The sequence below is a fragment of the Dasypus novemcinctus genome, chromosome 8, assembly GCF_030445035.2.
Source record: "Dasypus novemcinctus isolate mDasNov1 chromosome 8, mDasNov1.1.hap2, whole genome shotgun sequence".
NCBI classification, from domain to species: domain Eukaryota; kingdom Metazoa; phylum Chordata; class Mammalia; order Cingulata; family Dasypodidae; genus Dasypus; species Dasypus novemcinctus.
In genome coordinates, this window is record NC_080680.1 from 64178621 (window position 1) to 64201189 (window position 22569).

The 22569-nt window shown below is 36.5% G+C and overlaps 1 protein-coding gene across 8 annotated transcripts in view; it reads left to right on the forward strand.

Moving 5' to 3' along the window:
* The window catches only part of FOCAD (focadhesin), a 380810-nt gene that overhangs the window by 19843 nt on the left and 338398 nt on the right, over positions 1-22569 (forward strand). For 4 of the 8 annotated variants that reach the window (XM_058301924.1, XM_058301931.2, XM_071216764.1 and 1 more), the window contains exons 2-4: positions 9599-9687; positions 12396-12470; positions 15097-15251. In XM_058301924.1, coding sequence (XP_058157907.1) covers positions 9631-9687; positions 12396-12470; positions 15097-15251 — 287 coding nt within the window. In that variant the 5' untranslated portion in view covers positions 9599-9630. Of the gene's footprint in view, positions 1-616; positions 780-9598; positions 9688-12395; positions 12471-15096; positions 15252-22569 lie in introns of all 8 variants that reach the window. The other 4 variants (XM_071216761.1, XM_071216763.1, XM_058301923.2 and 1 more) reach the window with 3 other exon arrangements.

Consider the following 22569-nt stretch of genomic DNA (forward strand, 5'->3'; position numbering starts at 1 on the left):
TCTCCTGTACAATAATTAGTTCTAACTTGGAATTTCCTGCCTTTGATCTTATTTTAGACTCCCATTTCAAAATCTATGAGTAAGTAGCATGTGGTATTATCTGAGAAGGAACTGAATTGTAAAGGTAGTAGTTTGCAATTTGATGTACTTTTAGTAAATTGCATCTTGTGAGATCATCAAAACTCATAGTCACCTCAACTTGTTCAGTACTTGAATTATAGATCTTATAATTCCCAGGACATGATGCAGAAATCTGGAAAATGATAGTCATGCCTGCTGTTAGTGGTGATCTAGTGGAAGAACAGTGGGCTGGAAGAATTCTCCTTCTCATCTGAATTCTGCCATGATGATATTTGGCAAGTTGCTTAACATCCCTGACATGTGGTTTCTTCATTTCTCCAATGAAAGGATGGATTGAAGTGAGATAATCTCAGGCCCATTAGATTATGAAAATTTTAGCTACCATAAGAAAGTAGCTACTGACCCCATATTGCAGTGGTTCAAACAAGATATGTTTATATCTTTCTCATGTAATATTTCAAGTTTCAGGTCAGTATGCAGTTTTGCTTCAAGCTGTCATTTAGTGATCAAGGTTCCTTTCATCTTGTTTCTTCAGTACTGTTCTAGGGACATTGTCTTCTGTGCATGACAGGATTGCTGCCAAACCTAACTGGGTTGGAAGAGAGAGTGGAGGAAGCTGGCTCCAGCTTGAAAGTATCCAGTCACTGCTGCCCAAACGGCATTGGAGAGAACATGGTCATACCTAATCATACTTGAGGGTAGGACATATATTGAAGGTCAGGCTACAGTTTTATTAATATAGAAAAAGGGGAAAATAATTATTGGAGGATACCTAACTGTCACTTCCACATCCTGGCAATTCCTGCTTTCTCTGATAATACTGACCAAGTACTTCTTGTCAGACAAATTAGTTGTCTTCTGCCTTGACTTGATTTTGAAATTACTGGCTAACTTAAAAATATTTCCTACTCTCAGATTAATTTAAAGATGTGTTAGTGGTTTCTTTAAGAATATGATGATTGAAAATTACTATTTTCTGGCATTTGCACTTTAGTGTTAAAGACTTTCTTTTGAGATTTTTCTATGATCTTTCCATTTTTATAAATCATATAGTTAGGAATTTTTTTGTCCTCTTACTTTGGGAGTACAGGTGGAAGTTGGATTTTGACGCTCTTGAAACAAGAGCTGAGGCTAAGCTTGACTTTCTAAGAGGTGTTGGGATTTAATACAGGGTGAAGAAACAGAACCCAGCTGCCCTATCCAAGGGAGAGTGTATAGAAATACTTAGCAACTGGGATACAGTAGATGAAAAGCCTAAGCTGATAGAACAAGGAAAATGTAAATATTGAGTAGCAGAGAAATGGGAATGGTTGAAAATTAAAGGAAGACTTTTTAAATTAATTACCTAATTAATTAATTAATATTTTAAGGGCAAGGCAAAGCAACTAGGAGTCTGGAATATATTCCCGAACCATAGTCATGATAAATGTATAAGATTATTCAAATTGTTGTGGTGCTCATCAGCTTTTCTATAGCCTTCCAAAAAAAAAAAAAATGTGTTTAAAAATCCCCAGGCTGATGGTGTCATAACAATTTGTGAAAGGAAGAAACTATAGTGCCATAAGTGTTAATTGGAATAATTGATATCGATCAGTATCGTTCTGACATTGATCATATAAACTGACTTCAAGAATGTATTTTCTATAGCCCTGACTTCCACCAGATTGCTGCTCCTGAGCATTACCTATATAGAAATTCTGAAGTCAGGCATGCTCAAATATATCTTTCTCTGTGACCATTACCTTCCTGCTCACCACCCCCACACAATCCCCATCCTGGGTTTCCATAACACTTGTGAATATGATTAGATAGATATTTCTCTTGTTTTTCAGATGGCTGCTCTTCATTTGAGGTTTGGCATTAGGTACTTCTGTGTGATACATATTTGTGTAATTTGATACCCAAAGAAACTATTGAGAGAGAAAGTTGAAAACCCAAAGAGCTCTATGTATCTGCTGGTCCTTTATTACTTCTAGGGTACTATTGAAAACTTTTTTTTGGAAAGTATTCTTATAGGGCTGAGATGCTTTGGCAGATAAGATGATAATTACTTATTTTAAACAAATGCTTTGGTTTACTTCAAACTTAAAGTATTTATTTTCAGTATCTGTAGAAGACCTCATTAAAAATTCTCTCTTTGATTTAGATTTATGCAAATAAGCTGGAAATAAATCTTTTAAAATAAAACACTCTTTTTTTTTGGTCATATATGGTTTATGGAGCATATTTTGATGGGTTTCCTTTTAGTTAAGAATACTCTGATGAGAAGTAATATATAAATTGTTCTCTTTAATGTGTAAAATGCCTAAAGGAAGATGAGATTAAAAAAGTAGGACACATGCTACACTGCCCATACTAAAGAAAGCTTGTATACTCCTTGAAATTCCCTAAGACAACATGTTTTTATACCTTGAGAGGCCAAATGGTTGTGATTAACCTTGAAATATAAATCTCTAGCAGATGAAAGACACTTGCAATTTGTAGCCTAAAGGTAGCAAATCAAGGATGATGTTAAATCATATTACAGCTTGGGTAGTGGTTTTGAGAATGCTTAATGGTCATTTGATAGAAAAGATAAAGTTACTATAGATTTAGAACTGATTCATTCTCTACAGTGTCACACCAAAATAAGGACTGTCTTTTATAAGCTTTTGTATTTTTCATTTATACTTAGATAATTTTGTTAAAAAGTACACTCTTTTATCCCAGTGGCCCACCTCTTAGAGGCAGGGTCATCTTTCTGGATGAGAATACTAGTTTGGCTTCTTCACTGCCTAATCAGCTACTCATCTGGTCCCCAAAGCAATATTGAAATTCTAGCCTTCAAGGCCTGAATCAGAGAGTATAACCCCACATTTTCTATTATTGGTATTTGGATAAGACTATTTTGTGGCAGACCGATAGCCATCTACTTCTTTGGGTAATGTAAAATCTGCCTTTCTATCGAGTTAGATTAGATCATTAGAAAACTCTGTATTTGGATTCCATTAGCTGAGGCTCTTTTGCCGAATTACATGATATGTTATATAGGATTTATTTAAAAAATAAGTAATTTAAAATTTCCTTTTACTTATATAATTGAATATTGCTTATTTTATCACCTTTATATATGTATTCCAGATATAAAGCCCAAAGTGAGAAATCTCCTCCAGAGTCTGGGGCAGGAAAAAGTTTCTTTTCTTTGATTAGGGTACTTTTTCCATCTTTTAGATTGTAAGAGAGATGCAATTTATCTTATTTGTTTATTTATTTACCCAAGCTGCTTGGAATTTCAGGGCCAAATTTGAATGTCAAATATCGCAAGTATGTCAACACAATTTAAAAAGTTAATTAAAAAATAGTTGTATGTAAACCAGGAGTCAGCAGACTACGACCTGCTGGTTGCTTAGTTTTGTAAATAAAGTTTTATTGAAACACCGCTGTAGTCATTTGTTTATGAATTGTCTGTGGTTGTTTACATGCTACATGCATAGACTTAAGCAGTTGCTATCTGGCTTACAGAAAAGGTTTTCCAATCCTGATGTAAAAAATCAAATGATAGTGTGGGTGAGACCAAATGCTATATAGTACTGAAGATATATAAAGCAAGGTGATTACTTTAAGGTGTGGCTCATTGGGATATGCTTAACAGAGTAGATGTGCTATGAGAGGAATTTCATTTTTAAATAGTGCCAGCTTATAGAGAAGGGATTTTATTTGGGAGAGGATATTATAAATAAAACCCTTAGGAATGAGCGGAATTTGAGCATGTGGGATCATGTTGAAGACCGTTTTGCTATATCAGAAGTGGATAGTGGTGAAAATGAAGTTGAATGAGTGAAACTGTTATAGAGGTCTTAAAAACTAGGCACCAGATCTTTCATTTAATTTGAATGACAATTGAAAACCCACTACAAAGTCTTCACAGGGAGATGATGTGATGAAAATAGCATTTTAGAACAATTAATCTGACAACAGTGTGTGGGATAATTTCAGCATGGAGAACTCCAAGACTTAGCAGTTACTGAAGTAAACCTGGCATGAGGAATTAAGATGATGAGTACAGAAATGGATAGGAAAGGTAGACTCTGAGTGTAGAAAAGAATGAAGAATACTTTGTGATTGGGATTTTAAGAATGGTAGTAAAGGAAGTTGTGAGAGGAGAACTGGGAAAAGATAAAATGAAAATGAGGAAGGTTGAAATGGAGGGTATATCTGTATTTTGCTTTTATGTCCCAAGTTTCTGGCATTTTAGAGCCTTATATGAAGAAAGAGTAGGGGAAAACATTTGGAGAACTGGAACTAGAGGAAAGCTCTAGGAGTTTTTATGAAGAGAGAAGAGTATGAGGCAGAAGGGCTTAGGGTGCCTTCAGGAAGGAAGTGCTAGAAACAGAGGAATAGGAGGAGCTTGCGGAGCAGTGTTCCTCATGTGTGTCCCAGGGAAGATTAGTTATATAGACTAACAGGCATTTCTAGAAATAAAGGGTCCATGGTAAGATAAGCTTGGCAAACTTTGTATTAAAGTTAAGCAGACTTCTTGCTTGCTTTAGAACCTCTCAGATTCTTTAATGTAATAATAGACACCATTATGTATATCTCTACCTAAGATCTTTCTAATTTTAGTTCATGTGTCCAATTATCTGCTTCACATCTTGAGATTACTTAGATATTTATTAAATATCTAAAACTTAGCTGTCCAAAATGGAATTCCTGGTCTTTCCTCCAAAACCTGTTTACATATCTCAGTTGATGGCAACTCCATCTTTTCCTCTTAGTAGCAAAATGCCATGATAAGAAATAATATAAAAAAGTGTTTCATTTATTGTGTAAAATGCCCAAAGTTAGTTGAGATTAAAAATAAAGTTATTGGTGGTGGACTTGGCCCATTGGTTAGGGTGTCCGTCTACCACATGGGAGGTCCGCAGTTCAAACCCTGGGCCTCCTTGACCCGTGTGGAGCTGGCCCATGTGCAGTGCTGATGCACACAAGGAGTGCCGTGCCACGCAAGGGTGTCCCCCGCGTAAGGGAGGCCCATGTGCAAGGAGTGCGCCCCATAAGGAGAGCTGCCCAGTGCGAAAGAAAGTGCAGCCTGCCCAGGAATGGCACCGCACACACAGAGAGCTGACACAAGATAATGCAACAAAAAGGAACACAGATTCCTGTGCCACTGACAACAACAGAAGCGGACAAAAGAAGATGCAGCAAATAGACATAGAGAACAAATAACTGGGGTGGGGAGGAAGGGGAGAGAAATAAATAAATAAATAAATCTTAAAAAAAAAATAAAGTTACTCAGGTCAAAAACAATGACATTTTTCTTTACTCCTTTCTTTCTCCCATGCTCTCATTCAGTCCATTAACAATCATGTTAACTCTACTTTAAATATATCTGGAATCTTGCCATTTGTCAGCTCAAGCAGTTCTATTAAAATCGTATTGCTGCTTTCTGCAGCAGCTTCCTATTTCTTTCAGAAAGAGTGTATCAGTCCTGTCAGTGGCCCACAAGACCTTTTATGATCTGGCTCCTCCTTGCCTCTCTAACCTCATTTACCATTTATTTCCCTCTGGTCTTTTTGCTCTTCCCAGAACAGGTCGAAAGCTTTTGCTTTTTGACTTTTGCACTCACTGTTTCTTCTGCATGTCACTTTCCCTCCAGATAGCTGTATGACTAACTCCCCTTCCCTCTGTTCAGATACCACCTTCTTGAAGAGATCTGTTCTCACCACCTGTAGCTCTTTGATAGGGTTATGAATTTCAAAAATAAATATTGGATTATGTTTGTAATCTGCTCTGTACCTGGGTGTGATTAAGCTATGATTAGGGCTTTGGGCCCTGTCATTAGGGGTGGGGACTCACTGATAAAAGACATGTCAAAGGACAGAGTTGAAAGTTTTTGATGTTGGAGTTTTGGTGTTGGAGTTTGATGCTGAAGCCTTAAGCTGGAGCCCTGGGAAGTAAGTTCACAGAGGAAAGAGAAGCGAGCCCCAGGAAGAGAGGAAACCTGAGCCCAGGAAGAAGTAAGCCCTGGAAAGAGAGGAACCCTGAACCCAGAGATAATCCTGAGGGAGGGAGGAACCCAGGAAGCCTGAACCCTTACAGTCATCAGCAGCCATCTTGCTCCAACATGTAAAAATAGACTTTGGTGAGGGAAGTAACTTATGCTTTATGGCCTGATATCTGTAAGCTCCTACCCCCTTTATAAAAACCAACCAATTTCTGGTATTTTGCATCAGCACCCCTTTGGCTAATACACCACCCTATTAAAAATAGAAAGTATACCCTTCCCATCTCAGATCCCCTTAACTCTGCTTTACTTTCTTTTTTTCATAGTTCTTGCCTAACATATTTTACTTATTATCATTATTATTATTATTATTTTTGTTTATTGTCTGTCTCTTTCTACTAGACTGTAAGTTACATGAAGGCAGGGATTTTTGTCTGTTTTGTTTGGTGATGCAGCCCAATCACTTTGACCAGTGTCTGGCAAACAGTAAGCACCTATTAAGTGTTTGTTAGATTAAATGAATGATCTGCAAAATGAGAATATAACAAAATCTCTTTTTAAATTTTTTGTTGGGAACTCTTTATCTTGAAGGGTTTCCCAGGGGCAGACTTTGGGAACTTCTTTTGTGATGTATTAAGGAATTCAGAGGAGAAGAAAATTCCAAGAACATTTTGATTGACACCAGTAGGAAACTAAAGAAATTTTGACTTACGTAAGCTGATAACTCGATTTAGATTTAGGAAATGGTTTGCAGTCTGTGAGTAAGTTTTTTTAGTGCAATGGAATGTCAAATTCAAGGGATTCAAGTTGCATATAGATGTCAAAGAAGAAAGTCAGGATAAGTTACTTATTCAGGAAGTTTAGGTTTGAAAGAAAGGGAGGAAGTGGAAAGAGATGCAAGTTCAAGGCAATTGATATCCTGTTTTGGAACTGGAGTGCTTGGTTTTAGTGCCTGTTTTGGTTGTTTACCTTCAATTCTTATTATGTAAGACAAACTTTTTTTTTTAAACATTTTTTTAAAAGATACTTAGATTACACAAAATGTTACACAGAAAAATATAAGGGATTCCCATATGCCCCACTTCCTACACCTCCCACCCTTTCCTACATTAACAACTTCTTTCATTAGTGTGGTACAGTCATTGCAATTGATGAACACATTTGGAGCATTGCTACTAAGCATGAATTATAGTTTACATTGTAGTTTACACTATTTCCCACTCAATTCTGTAGGTTATGTCAGGATATGTAATGGCCTGTATCAGTCATTGCCGTGACATTCAGGACAATTCCAAGTCCCCCAAATGTCCCCCTATTGTACCTCTTTTTCCCTCTCCCTGCCTTAAGCACCTCCAGTGGTCACTTTCTTGACATCAATGATATAATTTCCATTACTAGAATACCAATAAGTCTATAGTAGAATACCAGTAAGTCCACTCTAGAGCACATTCTATTCCCCAGTCCTGAGGATTCTGGAATGGTGATGCTCACTACCCCTCTGACTGAGAGGGGGCCTCCATCCTATATGGCTGATGGGTGGGACTTTCTTGCTTGCAGTTGTAGACTCTCTCGGTTCCTTGGAATACTGGTTGTCCATCCTTACCTTCTTGTTAGTTGCCATGAATGAGTCCAATAAATTGGAGTGTAGGTGTTGCAACTCCGCTGAGGCTCAGGGCCCAGCTGGTACATGGACAGCCCAGAAATTCAAGTCTCTTGGACCTACACCTACCAACTCCAGCATCAGCTATAGCTTCAAATAGAAGAGACAGAAGAGGCACGTGGAAAGAAGTCATATCTGAGTTCAGTTCTTTCACACTTGGGAGCACAAACTCTGAAGTAGGGCCCACTGGCAAGGCACCAAACTCTAGAGCTATCTGCCACGACTGTAGGACCTGGGTGTCTCCAGAGCCCTCAGGAACCCTACTATTTGGGGTAGTGTCTACTTTGGTAGTCTGTGAGATCTTGCTGAGACATGTGTCAGCGTTACCTCTGGGATGATATCATAAGCGTTGCCTTTGGGATGACCTCCTGACTTACTTTGAAGTTGCTTAGCCATATAAACTCATTCGTCTTTACCTTTTGCTCCTTTATTCAAGATTTTTTCCCGGTTGCATTGCTCGTTGGTATTTGGTAGTAATTCCGTGGTGCCAGGGAGGCTCATCCCCAGGAGTCATATCCCATGTTGGGGGAAGATAATGTATTTATATGCTGAGTTTGGCTCAAATAAACCTCTATTACTTAAGCCCCATAGCTGGATCTTCTATAATTTGCAGATGAATATATTTCTTACTGATTTGGCTCCTAACCCCACCCCACTGTTTTAACAGCTTTATTGAGATTAATTCACATACCATACAATTTACCTATTTGAAATCAGTTCAGTGGTTTTTAGTATATTCACAAATAATGTGCAATACCACAATTGATTTTACAATATCCTCATCACCCCAAAAAGAAGGCACATACTCTTTATCTATCATACTTGATTCTCTACTTTGTTTTTTCTTTTAACAAATTTTTTCCACATAATCATACAATCTGTCCAAAGTGTACACTAATTGGCTCTCAGTAGAATCATAGAATTGTGCACTTATCACCACAGTCAATTTTAGAACATTTTCCCTATTCCAGAAAGAAAAATCCTGTATCTCCTTTTACCCCCTTAGCATTGATATAGTACCTTTCTTGCAGTTGATGAAAAAATATTACAGTATTACTGTTAAATATGTTACATATTTTACATTAGTTGTATGTTTCCCATATTGCCCGTTATTTTTTATAAGTTAACCGAGGGCATGTGTTTTATTTTTAGTCAGATTAATTGGATAAATTAGAATCCTTAGGAAGTCTACTTGTTCTGTGCCTCCATTTTACCACCTGTCTTTTTCCATCCTTTTTGTATGCTTTTCTTTTTTTTTTGAGAGTCCGGTAGAAATGAAAAATGTGATATAGATGTTAAAAGTTGGTACTAATTGCTTGCTTCTTTGTCCTTTAGGAAACAAGCAGTCTGTTCTAATGTGTGATTTTCTAGGTCATTTTTTTGCTTCCTGAAAATAGCTCACCTAAGCTTCACAATTGTCACTAGCAGTTGGATTAGTGCTTTAAATAAAGGCTTGTATGGAAGTGAGGCATAGTTTAAAAATTTCATGACAGTTTGATTCTTTCTGTCTTATAAGTTTTGATGCAAAAAAGAATTGATTTCTACATCAAACTCGTGGAGTAAGTTTTTAATCCTGGTATTTAGGCTTGAACTTTTGGATATTTTTTTTTGCTTCTTGTGAATTCATCTGTTTCAGGATTAGCGCTAAAGGGAAAACCCAAGGACTGTTGGGTAGTTTTAGTTTATCAGTGATGGCATTTGAGGGCTGAAGTAGTTAACAGTGAAGGTTATGCCAAGGATTACTTTGCTGAGCCCTATGTTTTATTTCCATTGTTGTCTTTGCAATGAATTACTTTAATTTTACTTGAGGAAGAAATGAGATTGGTTTGAACTCCTATTCTGGACTAATAAGTATTCTTTTGCTTTGGTTACAGAATCTGCATACATACATGTAAGAAAAGTGAAAATGTCAGAGGATATCAGAAAAAGGTTTGAATTTCCAAATTCTCTTATCCAGTCACAGGTAATTTTATTTATTTATTTTTGCTTCTTGGTAACAAGTGGACCTTTTTGGTGGATTGATAATTAAACTTTCATTTTTAACATTAAATATCTTATTCTTCTATATACAGAGATTTATATTATCTTATTGAACAACTTTTATATGAGTTTTTGAAAGTATATGTTTGACATAGGAATGTAAATATTTGAAATTGGTCAATCTCATTTAATGTGTTTTTATATCATACTTTTTCCCTTAGTGATAATAAAATCTTGATTAACTAGGAGGTTCCTAAATTTGTGTTTTTGTTTTTTTTTTATAATTGATTTTTGGGAGCAGAGATAAATGTTATGCATCCATAAAATATGAAGGATTAATATCTTAAAAAGTATATTCTACCCCTGTACAACTATTGAGAGTAATAGATTTTTAGAATGACGTTCAATCAGTAAAATATTCTGGATTAAAAAATTTGATCTGTATGCTATACTTTCTAAGGAAGGAGATTGTGATATTTTGAGAGTATCTCAGTAATTAGGGTTGAAACAAAGATGGTGTTGTAGTTAGCCTTTAGCTAACCAGAAGCATTCTGCTTAATCAAGATTCCAATAAGTAGCTTGTCTTTTCTTGTGAGAGTAAACATTAGGGATCAGAAGAAGCCTACCTGAAGATTAAGGATGTACGGCGCCTTGGACGCTTTCGAGAGTTAACTTCGGAAATGCCTGCTGTGGGAATTGACTTAGCTGGGTAGTGGGGAACCCTTCCATGAGGAGTAGAACACTCCTTATGCAAGATTCCCTTCTACCTGACTGGGTTGGAGTCATATCCTACTCTGTGCAGCACAGTCTTTACCATGAAGAAGAAGATGAAGAAGGCTTGAAGGATATTGACCACAATTTTAATTTTTCTGTATATGGAGCCCCTTCATTAGTATAGATGGTCAAAAAATTCCTGTACGTGTTACTGTTAAATTAAGGGAAAGTGTATATATTTTGGTTACTGTAGGATGTCTATTTAAATTATTCTGTGGTGAAAACTTGGTTTATCATTGGATTTAGTATTTTAAAATCAGTTTAGATTGTATTCTCTGATTTGTTAAAAGGATACATTGAAAAGTAGAGAAATTGAAACTACGGGAGTTAAAAGGATGTATATCATCAAGCCTATTTTCTTTTAGTGCTTCTCCTAAATATGATCTGTAGTGGTTTTCCGCCCCCTGTTGTGTTCCTCTTGATTTTATTAGGTTCTTGTGATTGTGCCCTGCTCTTTTTAAATACTTCTTATTCTTTTGTAACCACTGTTCAGTGTTAACACCGTATTTCATTGATTCACATGTAGTTTTTCGTATTGTAACATGCTTGAAATTAGGTTGCTTGTTATAATTAAAGGCAGCAGTTGCAATATAGTTGTTATTGTCTGCACATGTGTGAACATGGCCATCATTTTCTGAGTCTGAAAGAGCACTTTTGATTATATAAAATAATTCTAAATTATGAGAAATATTTATCTCAGATTAATTGGTAGCATTTTTTACTGTTATTTTAGTGGTACATAAAATAACAGTATATTTTAGTGGTACATAAAATAACAGTACATCTTACAATTGATGACCAGTTACATTCAGTGAAATATGGTATATTTTGTAAACAGCTACCTTAGCCATTCACTGGACCTCAAAGCTTGTTACTAGCCTTTTTACCAAAAGGTAAGCACAGTAAAATTAAACTAAACTTAGTATTTGTGTAAATAAGTGACTTGTATTGTAATTTTGAGACCATTAAGTGTTAAAGTCTTAATTCCAACATGAGAAATACAAAAAGACAGGTGGAAGGAGTGAGTGCTATGTTTTTATTTGAGCTTCTCTGGATGCTATACAGGATTAATAATTATTTACAGTTGTGTCATTCATTGGTTCTGTAGTGCAGGAGGGACAGTTCTTGCATTAGCAAAGTATTTTCCCAACTCATAAATATTAATATAATAGCTGTCATTTTTAGTATCCTCCTGGCTCTAAAGACAGCACTGCTGGGTAGCACTGAAGGACTGAGAGTAATCATATTTATGTATTTATGTAATGAATACCCTTTTAAGAATTTAATTTTGGGCTTTTTGACTAAAGCAGGATATTGGAAACTTGTAGAGATTTATGAGACTGAAAGTTTATTGAAGAGTTAAAACCTCAGAGAATATGATGAAGAAATTAAAATCAGAACTTACGGAAGTTAGAAGGGTGGTTGTGGAGGGGACTCATATTGATTCAGATCTGGGTGGGCTGTAGTCATAAAGACGGGGATGGATTTTCTCCACCTTCACCGTGGACTGAGGAAGCATGCAGATTTCATTTAGATGCAAAGAGGATTTTCAAAACTGTGGGGTTTCTCATTTGTCTCATGGTTTAGTGGATTAAACAATCTCAAATTATCTTCTAATACTAAGTGACAGCAATTTGAACTGAAAATCTGGCAATTTTCTTAACATCTATGAACTGAAGTATGCTTATTGGTAACCTGGGATAATTGTGCCTGTCTTGAGGGTTGTTAAGAAGATTATAAATTATGTATCTGGAGTGCCTAATTCAGTGCTTGCTGCATAGCACACACTCAATGGAATTTTACTTTTTATTGAATGCCTAGCATACTCCTTTCAATTAAAATTGATATTAGTTACCGTCAAAAGCACGATCTGGAGAGATCTGGGGAATGTATTCATTCATTTTATTTATTTTTTAGGCTGTGGGTCATCTTATTACTGCAGTCCTGAAGGAAAATGGTTTTTCAGAAAAGATCTGCCAATCCACAAACCAGGTTTGTGTTTAACCTTGTACTGTTGTGCTTTAGTTCTGTTCCAGTATTGCCATAAGCAGAATCACATAAGCACTTCTTTTGTTTCCCTTATAGTTCTGATCATGATTTTGAACTGTGAAAAGTTCATTGCCTTTTTTTTTGGCTTGATACCTTTTTACTCTATAAAGCATTCTTTTAAGTTTTAAAATTTGCTATAACAGAGTTCAGAAATAAGATATGGAGGGGGTGAAGGAAGTATTATTATGACTATCAGTGAAAAATAACAGGGGTGATGAGGGAAGGCAAGATTTAGAGGAGGTTCATATGTTGTCTCTGAGGGAATATTTTTGGTTAATAGGAAAATGAACACAGTGACTCTGTTTGCATGTAGGAGATTTCTCATGCTTCAGGACAGCCTTAGTTATGGTTCTAAGTTGAGAGGATCCTGCATCTACAGGGGAAGCTAGAGGAGAAATTCCATAGCCATGTATATGGCAGGTTAGTGCTACGAGTTGGAGCAATGCCATGTTAGTATGATATACCAGTTGAGTTTTAAATGACAAGTGGTGTGTATTTTGTACTGATTGGAAAACTGCTGAAGAGAGCTGCTTTACATACATTCTAGAGAGAACAGAGGTGTCAGACATAATATATATATATTTTTCACAACAGAAATAAATTGATTTCCTTTTACTCATAATCCTTTTAATTAGCTACTCCAAGTTACATTTCTTTAGAGTTGCTGCTGACACAACCAAGTAAGTGTAGAGACATACTTCACTAATTGGCAGTTATCTGGTGTTTGTAGGTAGTCATATAAATTAGATTTTCTTTAAGAACCCTGATCTTAATCCTGCCTATAATCACATTACGTACTCTGAAAAGACTGAGTAGTTATACTTAAACTGCCATGATTTATTGGACATCAAATCCCTGTAACTAAATGTTTCCTCTTCTATTAATACATGAATGCTTATTTCCTTGAGGACACAGCCATTACCTGAGGCAATACTTTATTTATTCGTTTATTTTGTTTTTCTGGCTTAGTAATGGAATAGACATTTAGAGGCTTTTGGATAGTTCTTAAAGGTGAATACATTTCCTTCTGAATAAAAGGAGAAATGGAATATAAATCTTTTCTTCCTGCTGTGACTTTGTACAGTATTGTTCTTTTAATAGTGGGATCCAAAGATTGAAAAGGCTTTTCGAGGCAACTGTAGTAAGAAAGTGGACAAAATATGATGTTGATTTCCATTCTCTCAGTTGTTTCTAGGAAACTGGGGAATCTTTTTTTTTTTCCCTGGGGATCTAATTTTTTTCTGAAATTATTTCTATAATAAATTGTCAGAAGGAAAAATAGCTTTATTACTTTTTTGCATTTAATTGGATTTAAAAAAATTATTTTGAAAGAAGCTTTAGATCATTACATTTTTTAAAATAAAAATTTAAAGCTTTGTTTTTTTGGATCATAGACTCTTGGGAATTGATAAATGCTAGAACCCTTGCTTTTATAGGGCTTTTCAGATTAAGTGACTTGTATTTACCTATATGCCCTTCTGGTGCTTTTCTGTCAAAGAAGACTGATTTACAGTGTGAGGGGAAAATAGTCACCACCTCTTTTTGGGGCAAACAGTTTTTCAATGCTTTTGTTGGTAGCCATGGCACTAGCAGCTTGCTAGTGGCCTATATTACTTTTTTCTCTTCCCTCTGGACCTATATTAGGTTTCAGTAAATGGGGGCGGGGATACGAGGGGAAGGTATATGTAGATAGTGGAAGATAGTAGTGGGAGAGCAGGAAGATTTTCTGAAAATGTTGCTATTTAGGGCTTGAAGCACAGATATGATTTGGAGCTCAGCTTAGACTGATATACTGATAAGGTTTGTATCTGGTTGAATTTCTTGGTTAGAGTGCCCTGCGACAACCAAGTTTTACTTTTCATCCCCTTTAGTTTGTTATATTCTGGTACTCAGGTCAAAATACAGCCTGGAGCCAGCCTTATTTTGCAGCTGAGATTCCAGGTCAGAGAGAGTTGCTGCATCAGAACACATCCACTACCTGTCTTTTTTTTTTTTTTTAAAGATTTATTTTTATTTATTTCTCTCCCATCCATCCCCGCCCCCAGTTGTCTGCTCTCTGTGACCATTCACTGTGTGTTCTTCTGTGTCTGCTTGTATTCTTGTCAGCAGCACTCTTTTTGTTGCATCTTCTTGCTGCGTCAGCTCTCCGTGTGTGTAGTGCCACTCCTGGGCAGGCTGAACTTTCTTTTGCGTTGGGCAGCTCTCCTTAAGGGACACAGTCCTTGCGTGTGGAGCTCCCCTACGTGGGGTACACCCCTGCGTGGCAGGGCACTCCTTGCGTGCATAAGCACTGCACGTGGGCCAGCTCCACACGGTTCAAGGTGGCCCTGGGTTTGAACCATGGACCTTCCATGTGGTAGGCAGATGCTCTAACCGTTGAGCCAAGTCTGCTTCTCCATTACCTGTCTTCTAAAACTGACCTTAATGTACTCTATGAACAAAGGACAGCAGCATCATCTTTGTATAGGAAGGCTAGTGTACTATGAATGAATTTCACTTTGGTGGATGGTTGGGAGATGTGTGTGTTTGTTGCTCATCAGAAGTGTCTTTTAAACACTTTGGATTTCAGACTCCTGCTTTGAACTTGCTGTGGGAGAAGTGTTGCAGTGACAATGTAGTGGTTCGAACAGCCTGCTGTGAGGGGCTGGTGGCACTTGTTGCCCAGGATCATGCGGAGTTCAGCTATGTTCTCAATGGGATACTCAACCTCATTCCTTCAACCAGGTACTCTCTTCTCTTATGCTTGATCAGTTAACGATTTGTAATGTTTTTGGAAAAGATCACTGATTTACTAATGAGAGTCAGCATCTACCCTATTTAACCATTGCTTTCTTTTCACTTAAAATGTCATGCATTCACTAATTGTAACAAAGGTGCTATACTAATGCACAAGGTGTTAATAATAGGGTAGTATTTGGGAACCCTGCATTTTATGCATGATTTCTCTGTAAACTCACAACTTCTCTAATAAGAAAAAGTCATGTAATTGATATTTCATCTGTGATGAAATCATGACAATTTAAATACTACAGTTTTGGAATTTTTAATCATTTGCTATATTCAAATGTGGGAACTACTTTGTTTATGAAGAAAATAGCTAAGCAGTTTCTAATTCACATTTGCATTGCAAATGCTTGACTTATTTTAAGAAAGAAGGTTATCCCTAAGCATTACTACTTCTACAGTGGAAGAGTTTATAAACTATATTAGCAATACTTGGTTAGCCCTCAGCATTAGCAGGTATATTAGAAAAATAGTAGCAATAATCTCTTTAAAAGTATTTTGTGATTTAGACATGGCTTCTCCTTGATTATTCCAAGTTAATACTGTTTTGTTCTTTAATTTGTTTGGTAGGCTCATATATAACTTATTCTCAAATTTGGGGTAGTTGAATTACAAGGGATAAAAGAACCCTTCCCCATTCCAAGACAGTCAAGTTCGAATCATCCCATGGCAATTGACATCTCTTTTAAAATACTTCCTGAAAAGGAGGTGCTGTTCTCTGTTTAAGAATATATTCTCGGGAAGCGGACTTGGCCCAGTGGTTAGGGCGTCCGTCTACCACATGGGAGGTCCGCGGTTCAAACCCCGGGCCTCCTTGACCCGTGTGCAGCTGGCCCATGTGCAGTGCTGATGTGCACAAGGAGTGCCCTGCCGCGCAGGGGTGTCCCCCGCGTAGGGGAGCCCCACGCGCAACGAGTGCGCCCTGCAAGGAGAGCCATCCAGCGCGAAAGAAAGTGCAGCCTGCCCAGGAATGGCGCTGCACACACGGAGAGCTGACACAATAAGATGACGCAACAAAAAGAAACACAGATTCCCGTGCCACTGACAACAACAGAAGTGGACAAAGAGATGCAGCAAATAGACATAGAGAACAGACAACCGGGACAGGGGGGGAAGGGGAGAGAAATAAATAAATAAATCTTTAAAAAAAAAAAAAAAAAGAATATATTCTTGATCGATAAGCCCTCATTTTTGCCTACTTTAAATCCTCCCCTTTCTCAGTGGAGTTATTTGCTCTTCTCAATATTTTTTCACTCACCATTATTGAGGATCATCATAGCTGAACACTTTTTTTTTTTTTCCTGCCGTCAATGGAGGTGGAAATACAGTTATAACTATCTGTCTGCATAAGAGGGCTTCCCATTCTGGAAGTCAGTTAGGCTAAATAACCTCTGGCTCTTTAACATTTCGTCATAAATCTTACTCTGTTCCCTCACATCTCTTTGTATCTTTCTGGGACTTCTTTGGTTTTTCTTTATATTCTGCTATCTATAATTATGAAGTCCAAACTCTTTAGTGTGGTATATAAACCCTTCCCAAACTAGCTCCAGCCTGCTATTCAAGCTGTGTGTCCTGCCATGAATTCTCTTCTATATCTATACATAACTGTTCACTATTCCTGGTCCTTTGCATGTGCTCTGCCTCTGCATGGGATTTTTCTTCCTCTTTTCTTTCTGGCATTGTTCCTGTCATCCTTCAAGGCTCAGCTCTGATGTCACCTTCCCTGCCCAGATACCTCCCTCCTCTCATCTGAGCTACTTGGTCTTCATAGTATGGATTTCATTTACCTGCATTTTATTGTCTAGCATACTATTCAATACATAGTAGGTGATCAAATATTTCTGAATAAGCAAGGGTTTAATAGGCTAAAAATGTCTTCTTTTTCTCTTTGTCCCTTTTTTTCTACATACACATATACACATACACGTGAAATTATAGAAAGATTATATTGTATTCCCATTAAAAGAGTAGTTTTGGAAGGCTTTTTAAAAGTTAAGATTTTTATATGTCTCTTTTTCTCACTTATTGGTTATCCTTTAGGAAGCTACCTAGATTTTCTTTGCCTTGACCCTTTTTATTTGTCAAGTGTAGGTAATGGTGTTTGTGCTTTTCCTAAATAGTTTTCAAATGCCTAAAAATCCATAAACATAGAACTTACTTGCATTATGTAATTGAACTATGTAATATTTAAAAGTTAAAGGATCAGTTGCTAAGGGGGCCAGGGTAATGTATTCTGTCTATTGAAGGGGTGACTAGAACTGGTTAGGTTATAACCTTAGTTCCAGAAGATCATCATAGAAAATTATGGTGGTATGGGATATCATGTATGTATCAATAGAAATCCATCATCATTGTTATAAACTACAAAGCATAAACTTTTCTGATGATGAATCAGCATGTCACCTGTACATATTAAATTTGTTAGTGACCTTATGTTTTATTTTTAATTAAAAATTTTTGAATAGGTAATACATTTGCATGGCACAAAATTCAAAAGGTTATACAGAGCAAAGTCTGTGTCCTACCTCTTTATCTTGATTTTTCTCTTCAGAGACAAAAGCATTACCAGGTCTTATTATCCTTTTAAATATATTCTATGCACAAATAACCAAATATTTATGTGCATGTATTTTCCCTTAAAAAAAACAGTAATTGTAGCCCACTCTACATAGTATTGTTTATTTCGACTTTTCAGTTAAAAAATATATATTGGAGATCATTCTTTAAAATATATAGAGAGCTTTATAGTTGTTCAACAGTATAATATTCCATTATATGATATGCCATAATTTACCAGTTTCCTATTGTTTCCAGTTTTTGAAAATTACAGAGAGTGCTTCAGTGAATAATCTTATATATATGGGTGACCACCAAGTTTCAAGATTCTTGGAAATATGGCCAAGATATGGGAGATTGCCTTTAATTTGACAATAAGAAAATAATAGAAACTTTAACAATTGATGGATCCAGGAAAAAGTTTTGAATTAATTTGATCACAAAATGCATTAAATAAATGTTAAGTTTTCTTTATTTTTACCAGTAGAGGTAATTATTATGTGTCAGAATCAGAATTTTCTTGATTTGCTTTATTGAAAGTAGCAGTGCTTTGTGGTTTGTTTGATTATAGTGACTATACTTTGCACTGTTTATGTTTTTAAAAAGGCAAAATGAGAATCAAATTTAAGAAACAAGTTAATTGAAGACAGGAGACCTAAACAGCCTTCTCCAAATGCTCTCAGGGAACCTTCTGAGACAGAAAGCAATCTCTATCTTTAGAATCTAAAAACAGGAATGACTTTATTTCTGTATGCTTCTTCACTGGGTCACTGTGGGTCTTCCAGTTTCTAGTGCTTAAGATTCTGCCTGTTTCTGGATTTCTTTTCTTAAAATACAAGTATGTTGGAGTCTAGAGACACCTTGGGAACAGAGTCACATAAGACTGTTCATCTTTGTTTTAGAGAAATAATTCTAGAACTTTATTCATCTTGCCTGTCTACTAGCCTGGCATCCTTCAGAGATGGAGAGGGTAGGGGGCAGAGAGAGAAGGGAGAGAGAGGGAGAAGGAAGAGTGGGAAAGAGGAAGAGAGGGAGGGAGTAACCTTCTATAGAAACTTTAGAGAATGCAGCTTCAGGTACTCCCTTAGCATTGCAGCAGATCTTAAAAGCTACAAGGAAAGATGAAAGGAAAGGTAGGTGAGACTATTTCACCCAGCCATCCAGCCTGCTCCTTGGACCTTTGCAGGTCTGTTCTGTAAAATTCCCTTGGAATGGATCTGGAACTTCCTACCTGAAAACCACCCCACAATTTGAAAAACATTGGTCTAGAGCCTGCTACACTGTGTAGTCTAACTTTGAAAAAGATGTAACATTTGCAGTGTTCTTGGTTGTTTAAATCTCAGGGAGTGGCTGGGAAAGTGTCTGGCACTGCTTGAGAGACTTCTCTTCAAAGGAATAGTTTGATGTCCAAGAGTGTTCTCGGTTCAAAGCTGAGGCAACATGAAACAATTGCAAAATAGTTTTTATGGCTTCTGTAAACAAAGAAATGGATTTAAGAGCTCTAAAATGTTCTTTTAATCAGTAAGAAAATTTGAAAGAAAAATTATTCCCTAGGGAGGATGAAGGAAAAAAAGGGGACCACAAAGGAAGCACAGTAAGGAAATAATTTTGACCAGTTGAATGTGAATTTTGAAGAAATTAATCTCAACTGAAATGAAAGTGAATGATACATAGTAGTGTGTACTTTTCTTGTCCTTAAAGGAATTGCTTGTTTTGAGTTTAGATTGTTTTTTGTTTTTGTTTTCGTTGAAATTATTTTAAGATTCTCAAAGCACGAGGAGTTCCCTTTTTTCCCCCCATAACTGCACTAGCTTCTAGAAAGCTTATGCAGCCATTGTTACAGTTGCCTAGCAACGGGATTGCGAATAAAAACCTAACTCTCTTGTGGAACTAGGTATTCAGTTTTTGATGTTGAGGTGTCATGACAGCCTGTAATTTCAGAATTTCAGCTCAACTGCTTCACTGCTTCCGCCACGCCACGCCCCACCCTTCTTTTAAAAGTGAGCTTGGTAGGAGGGATATGCACTAGATAAACTAGGCTAGCACTTGATTTCTATGCTTTTTGTGCTTCTAAACAGATCATGTATGCTGCATTTGTGGGAAATTAAGTGAATTCTCAGAAATTCCTAAAATCTACAGGAGGTCTGCTTTTTATGAGATTTTGCATAGAATATTAAAAATTTCCATAGTGCATCCTGACTAGAGCTATTGGATTTAGTGGGTCTTTTATAGTGGAATGATGAAGGCCCACTGACTTAAATGATTCTGAGACTTATTTGGAGTTAAGCTATAGGATAATTTAGTGAGAAAATTCTTGTCCCTAAAGCTTGTCTCACTTCTTTTTTTTTTTTTTTTTGTTACCCTGTTCCTAGGGAAACTTATTTACTTTATTGAGCAGGAAATGGCTAGCCAGCAACCTAAGTGATCTTGTATTCATGTCTTGTATTATTGAAGCTTTTGTGTCTTTTTTCCAATTTTATCTGGCAGGAGAAGAAGACCAAAGAAGGACATCTTTACAAATTTTCCTTCAGAGTTTAAGGAAGATAGTCTTGGTGGGCTAAAGGCAGTTTCATTAGCACACTTTAATCTGTAGCTGGGATGTCAGAATTCTACTTCATAACTATGAGGTGGTTTCAGGATTTATATTTATAGGGATGCCATTGCTTAGTTAACTCTTACCTGAGTGTGACAGAATTACTCGACCATGCCTCTTGCCCTATCTTGTCTTTGAACTATTCCTTTTAAGTCTTTTAGCTTGTTTCCAGATGTTTTCCTTTCAATTCTTTTTTTCCAATTCTTTGTCTTTCTCTAAAATCCCAGAATCTTTCAGCTTGCAACTCATAACCAGAAAAATGATTCAGCCACTTTTCCTGTCTGGGACAGTCTGCCCTATTTCTTTTTAACTTAAGGCTTTGTTTGTCGCAAAATCTTCCATTGTAAGAGTCATGTGTTTATGCCAAGGTGTCTCTAGATGATTTAAGAAAAGTCACTACTGAGCACATGTTACTTTTATAATGGAAAAATGTTTCAGAAGAAATCAGCCTGTTTTCTGGTGCATAGAAGATGAATGTTTAGAATATTCCCAAGCAAAATCTCAATAGCATTACATTTCTTAGATTTCTTTTTATAGGAGCTTTTTTGTTGTTGATGTTATTTATTAAGCATGCATCCCCAGAATGGTTTTATATTTCCTCCCTCTTCCTGTCTCTCTCTCTTTGTCTCAGTCTCTTTTTTCATATTTTATAATGGATTTAGGAAATAATTTGATTATTAATCTAATGTTTAATGTTCTCTTATTTGCTGGTGACTTACTGTACATTAGCTGACCAGTTACCCTTTTCTGGGATATGAAATTCTTTCTGGTTAAAAAGGGACTTGACCAAATTTGTGCTATTTGTTCCATGATAATTCTCTTTAACCCAAACCCTAGTTGTTTTCACCCATGCTTGGAAGACTAGTATATGAAGATATGGATTATTTTAAAAAAATTAACCAAAAAATATTTGTAGTCTTTAAAAAAAAAAGCCTAAGCTCACACGAACACTGTTTAGTATTATAATCAAATAAACCCCAAAAGGAAATCTGATTCATATTAATCATATATACAATAGTATACCTAGTGTGAAGCAATTTATCTGGGTCATTTTAATTAGTATATTTAATGTACAACTTGTCCAAAATGCCTTTTCTTTTCCTTATATATTTTGGGAAACCTTCAACATCATACTTATTGACCCACACTCCTCATGACACAATTTGGTACTTAGATCACATGCTCATTGAAAATGGAGGTTTTTTTTTTAACATTATTTTTTGCCACTGTACTTGTGGCTTAGGGCTGAAGTTTCCCTTCTCTTCCTTAGAAGGGGTACTTGAATAAATTCAGCTTTTCCTGGCACCTACTCAAGAAAGGATTTTTCCAACTGATCTTTACTAAAGGTCTTTTGGCAGCAGAAAGTCTAGCTTGGGATACTCTGACTGCTTAGGTTTGGATAGTACCTTTGTAATACTGAGAGAGGATTTGGGGACCTAATAGGGTACCAGGAAGGCCAAAGCTGGTGATTAGATAAAGCGGGGGGGTGGGGGGGGGGTGGAGGGGGAAGGCACAATGAGAACTAATTTGTGCTTTCACTCTGTGAGAGGGAATGCCACTGCCATCCATCCAGGTACCCAAGACTTAAGTTTAGGTATCATCTTTTTTTTTAAATTAAAATGAAAAATTTTTAAAAGATCCTTAGATTACATAAATGATACATAAAAAAGGTAGGGTATTCACATATGCCTCATTTCCTACTCTTCCCATACTTTCTCACATTATCAGCATCCTTCATTGCTATGGTATGTTTGTTACAATTGATGAGCACATATTGGAGCATTGCCACAAAGTATGGATTATAGTTTACATTAGAGTTTAAACTCTCTCCCACACAATTTTGTAAATTATGACAAGATATGTAATGGCCTGTATCTGTCATTGCAGTGTCATTTAGGATAATTCCAATGTCTCAAACATGCCCCCATATTTACACCTATTTTTCACCTCTCCCTCCCCTCAGAACCTCTGGTGGACACTGCCTCCACATCAGTGACAGTTCTTCTATTGCTAGAATCATAATTAGTCTGTAATAGAATAGCAGTAAGTCTACTCTAGTCCATTGTTAATTCCCCAATCTTGATGATTCTGGGATGGTGATGGCCCCTC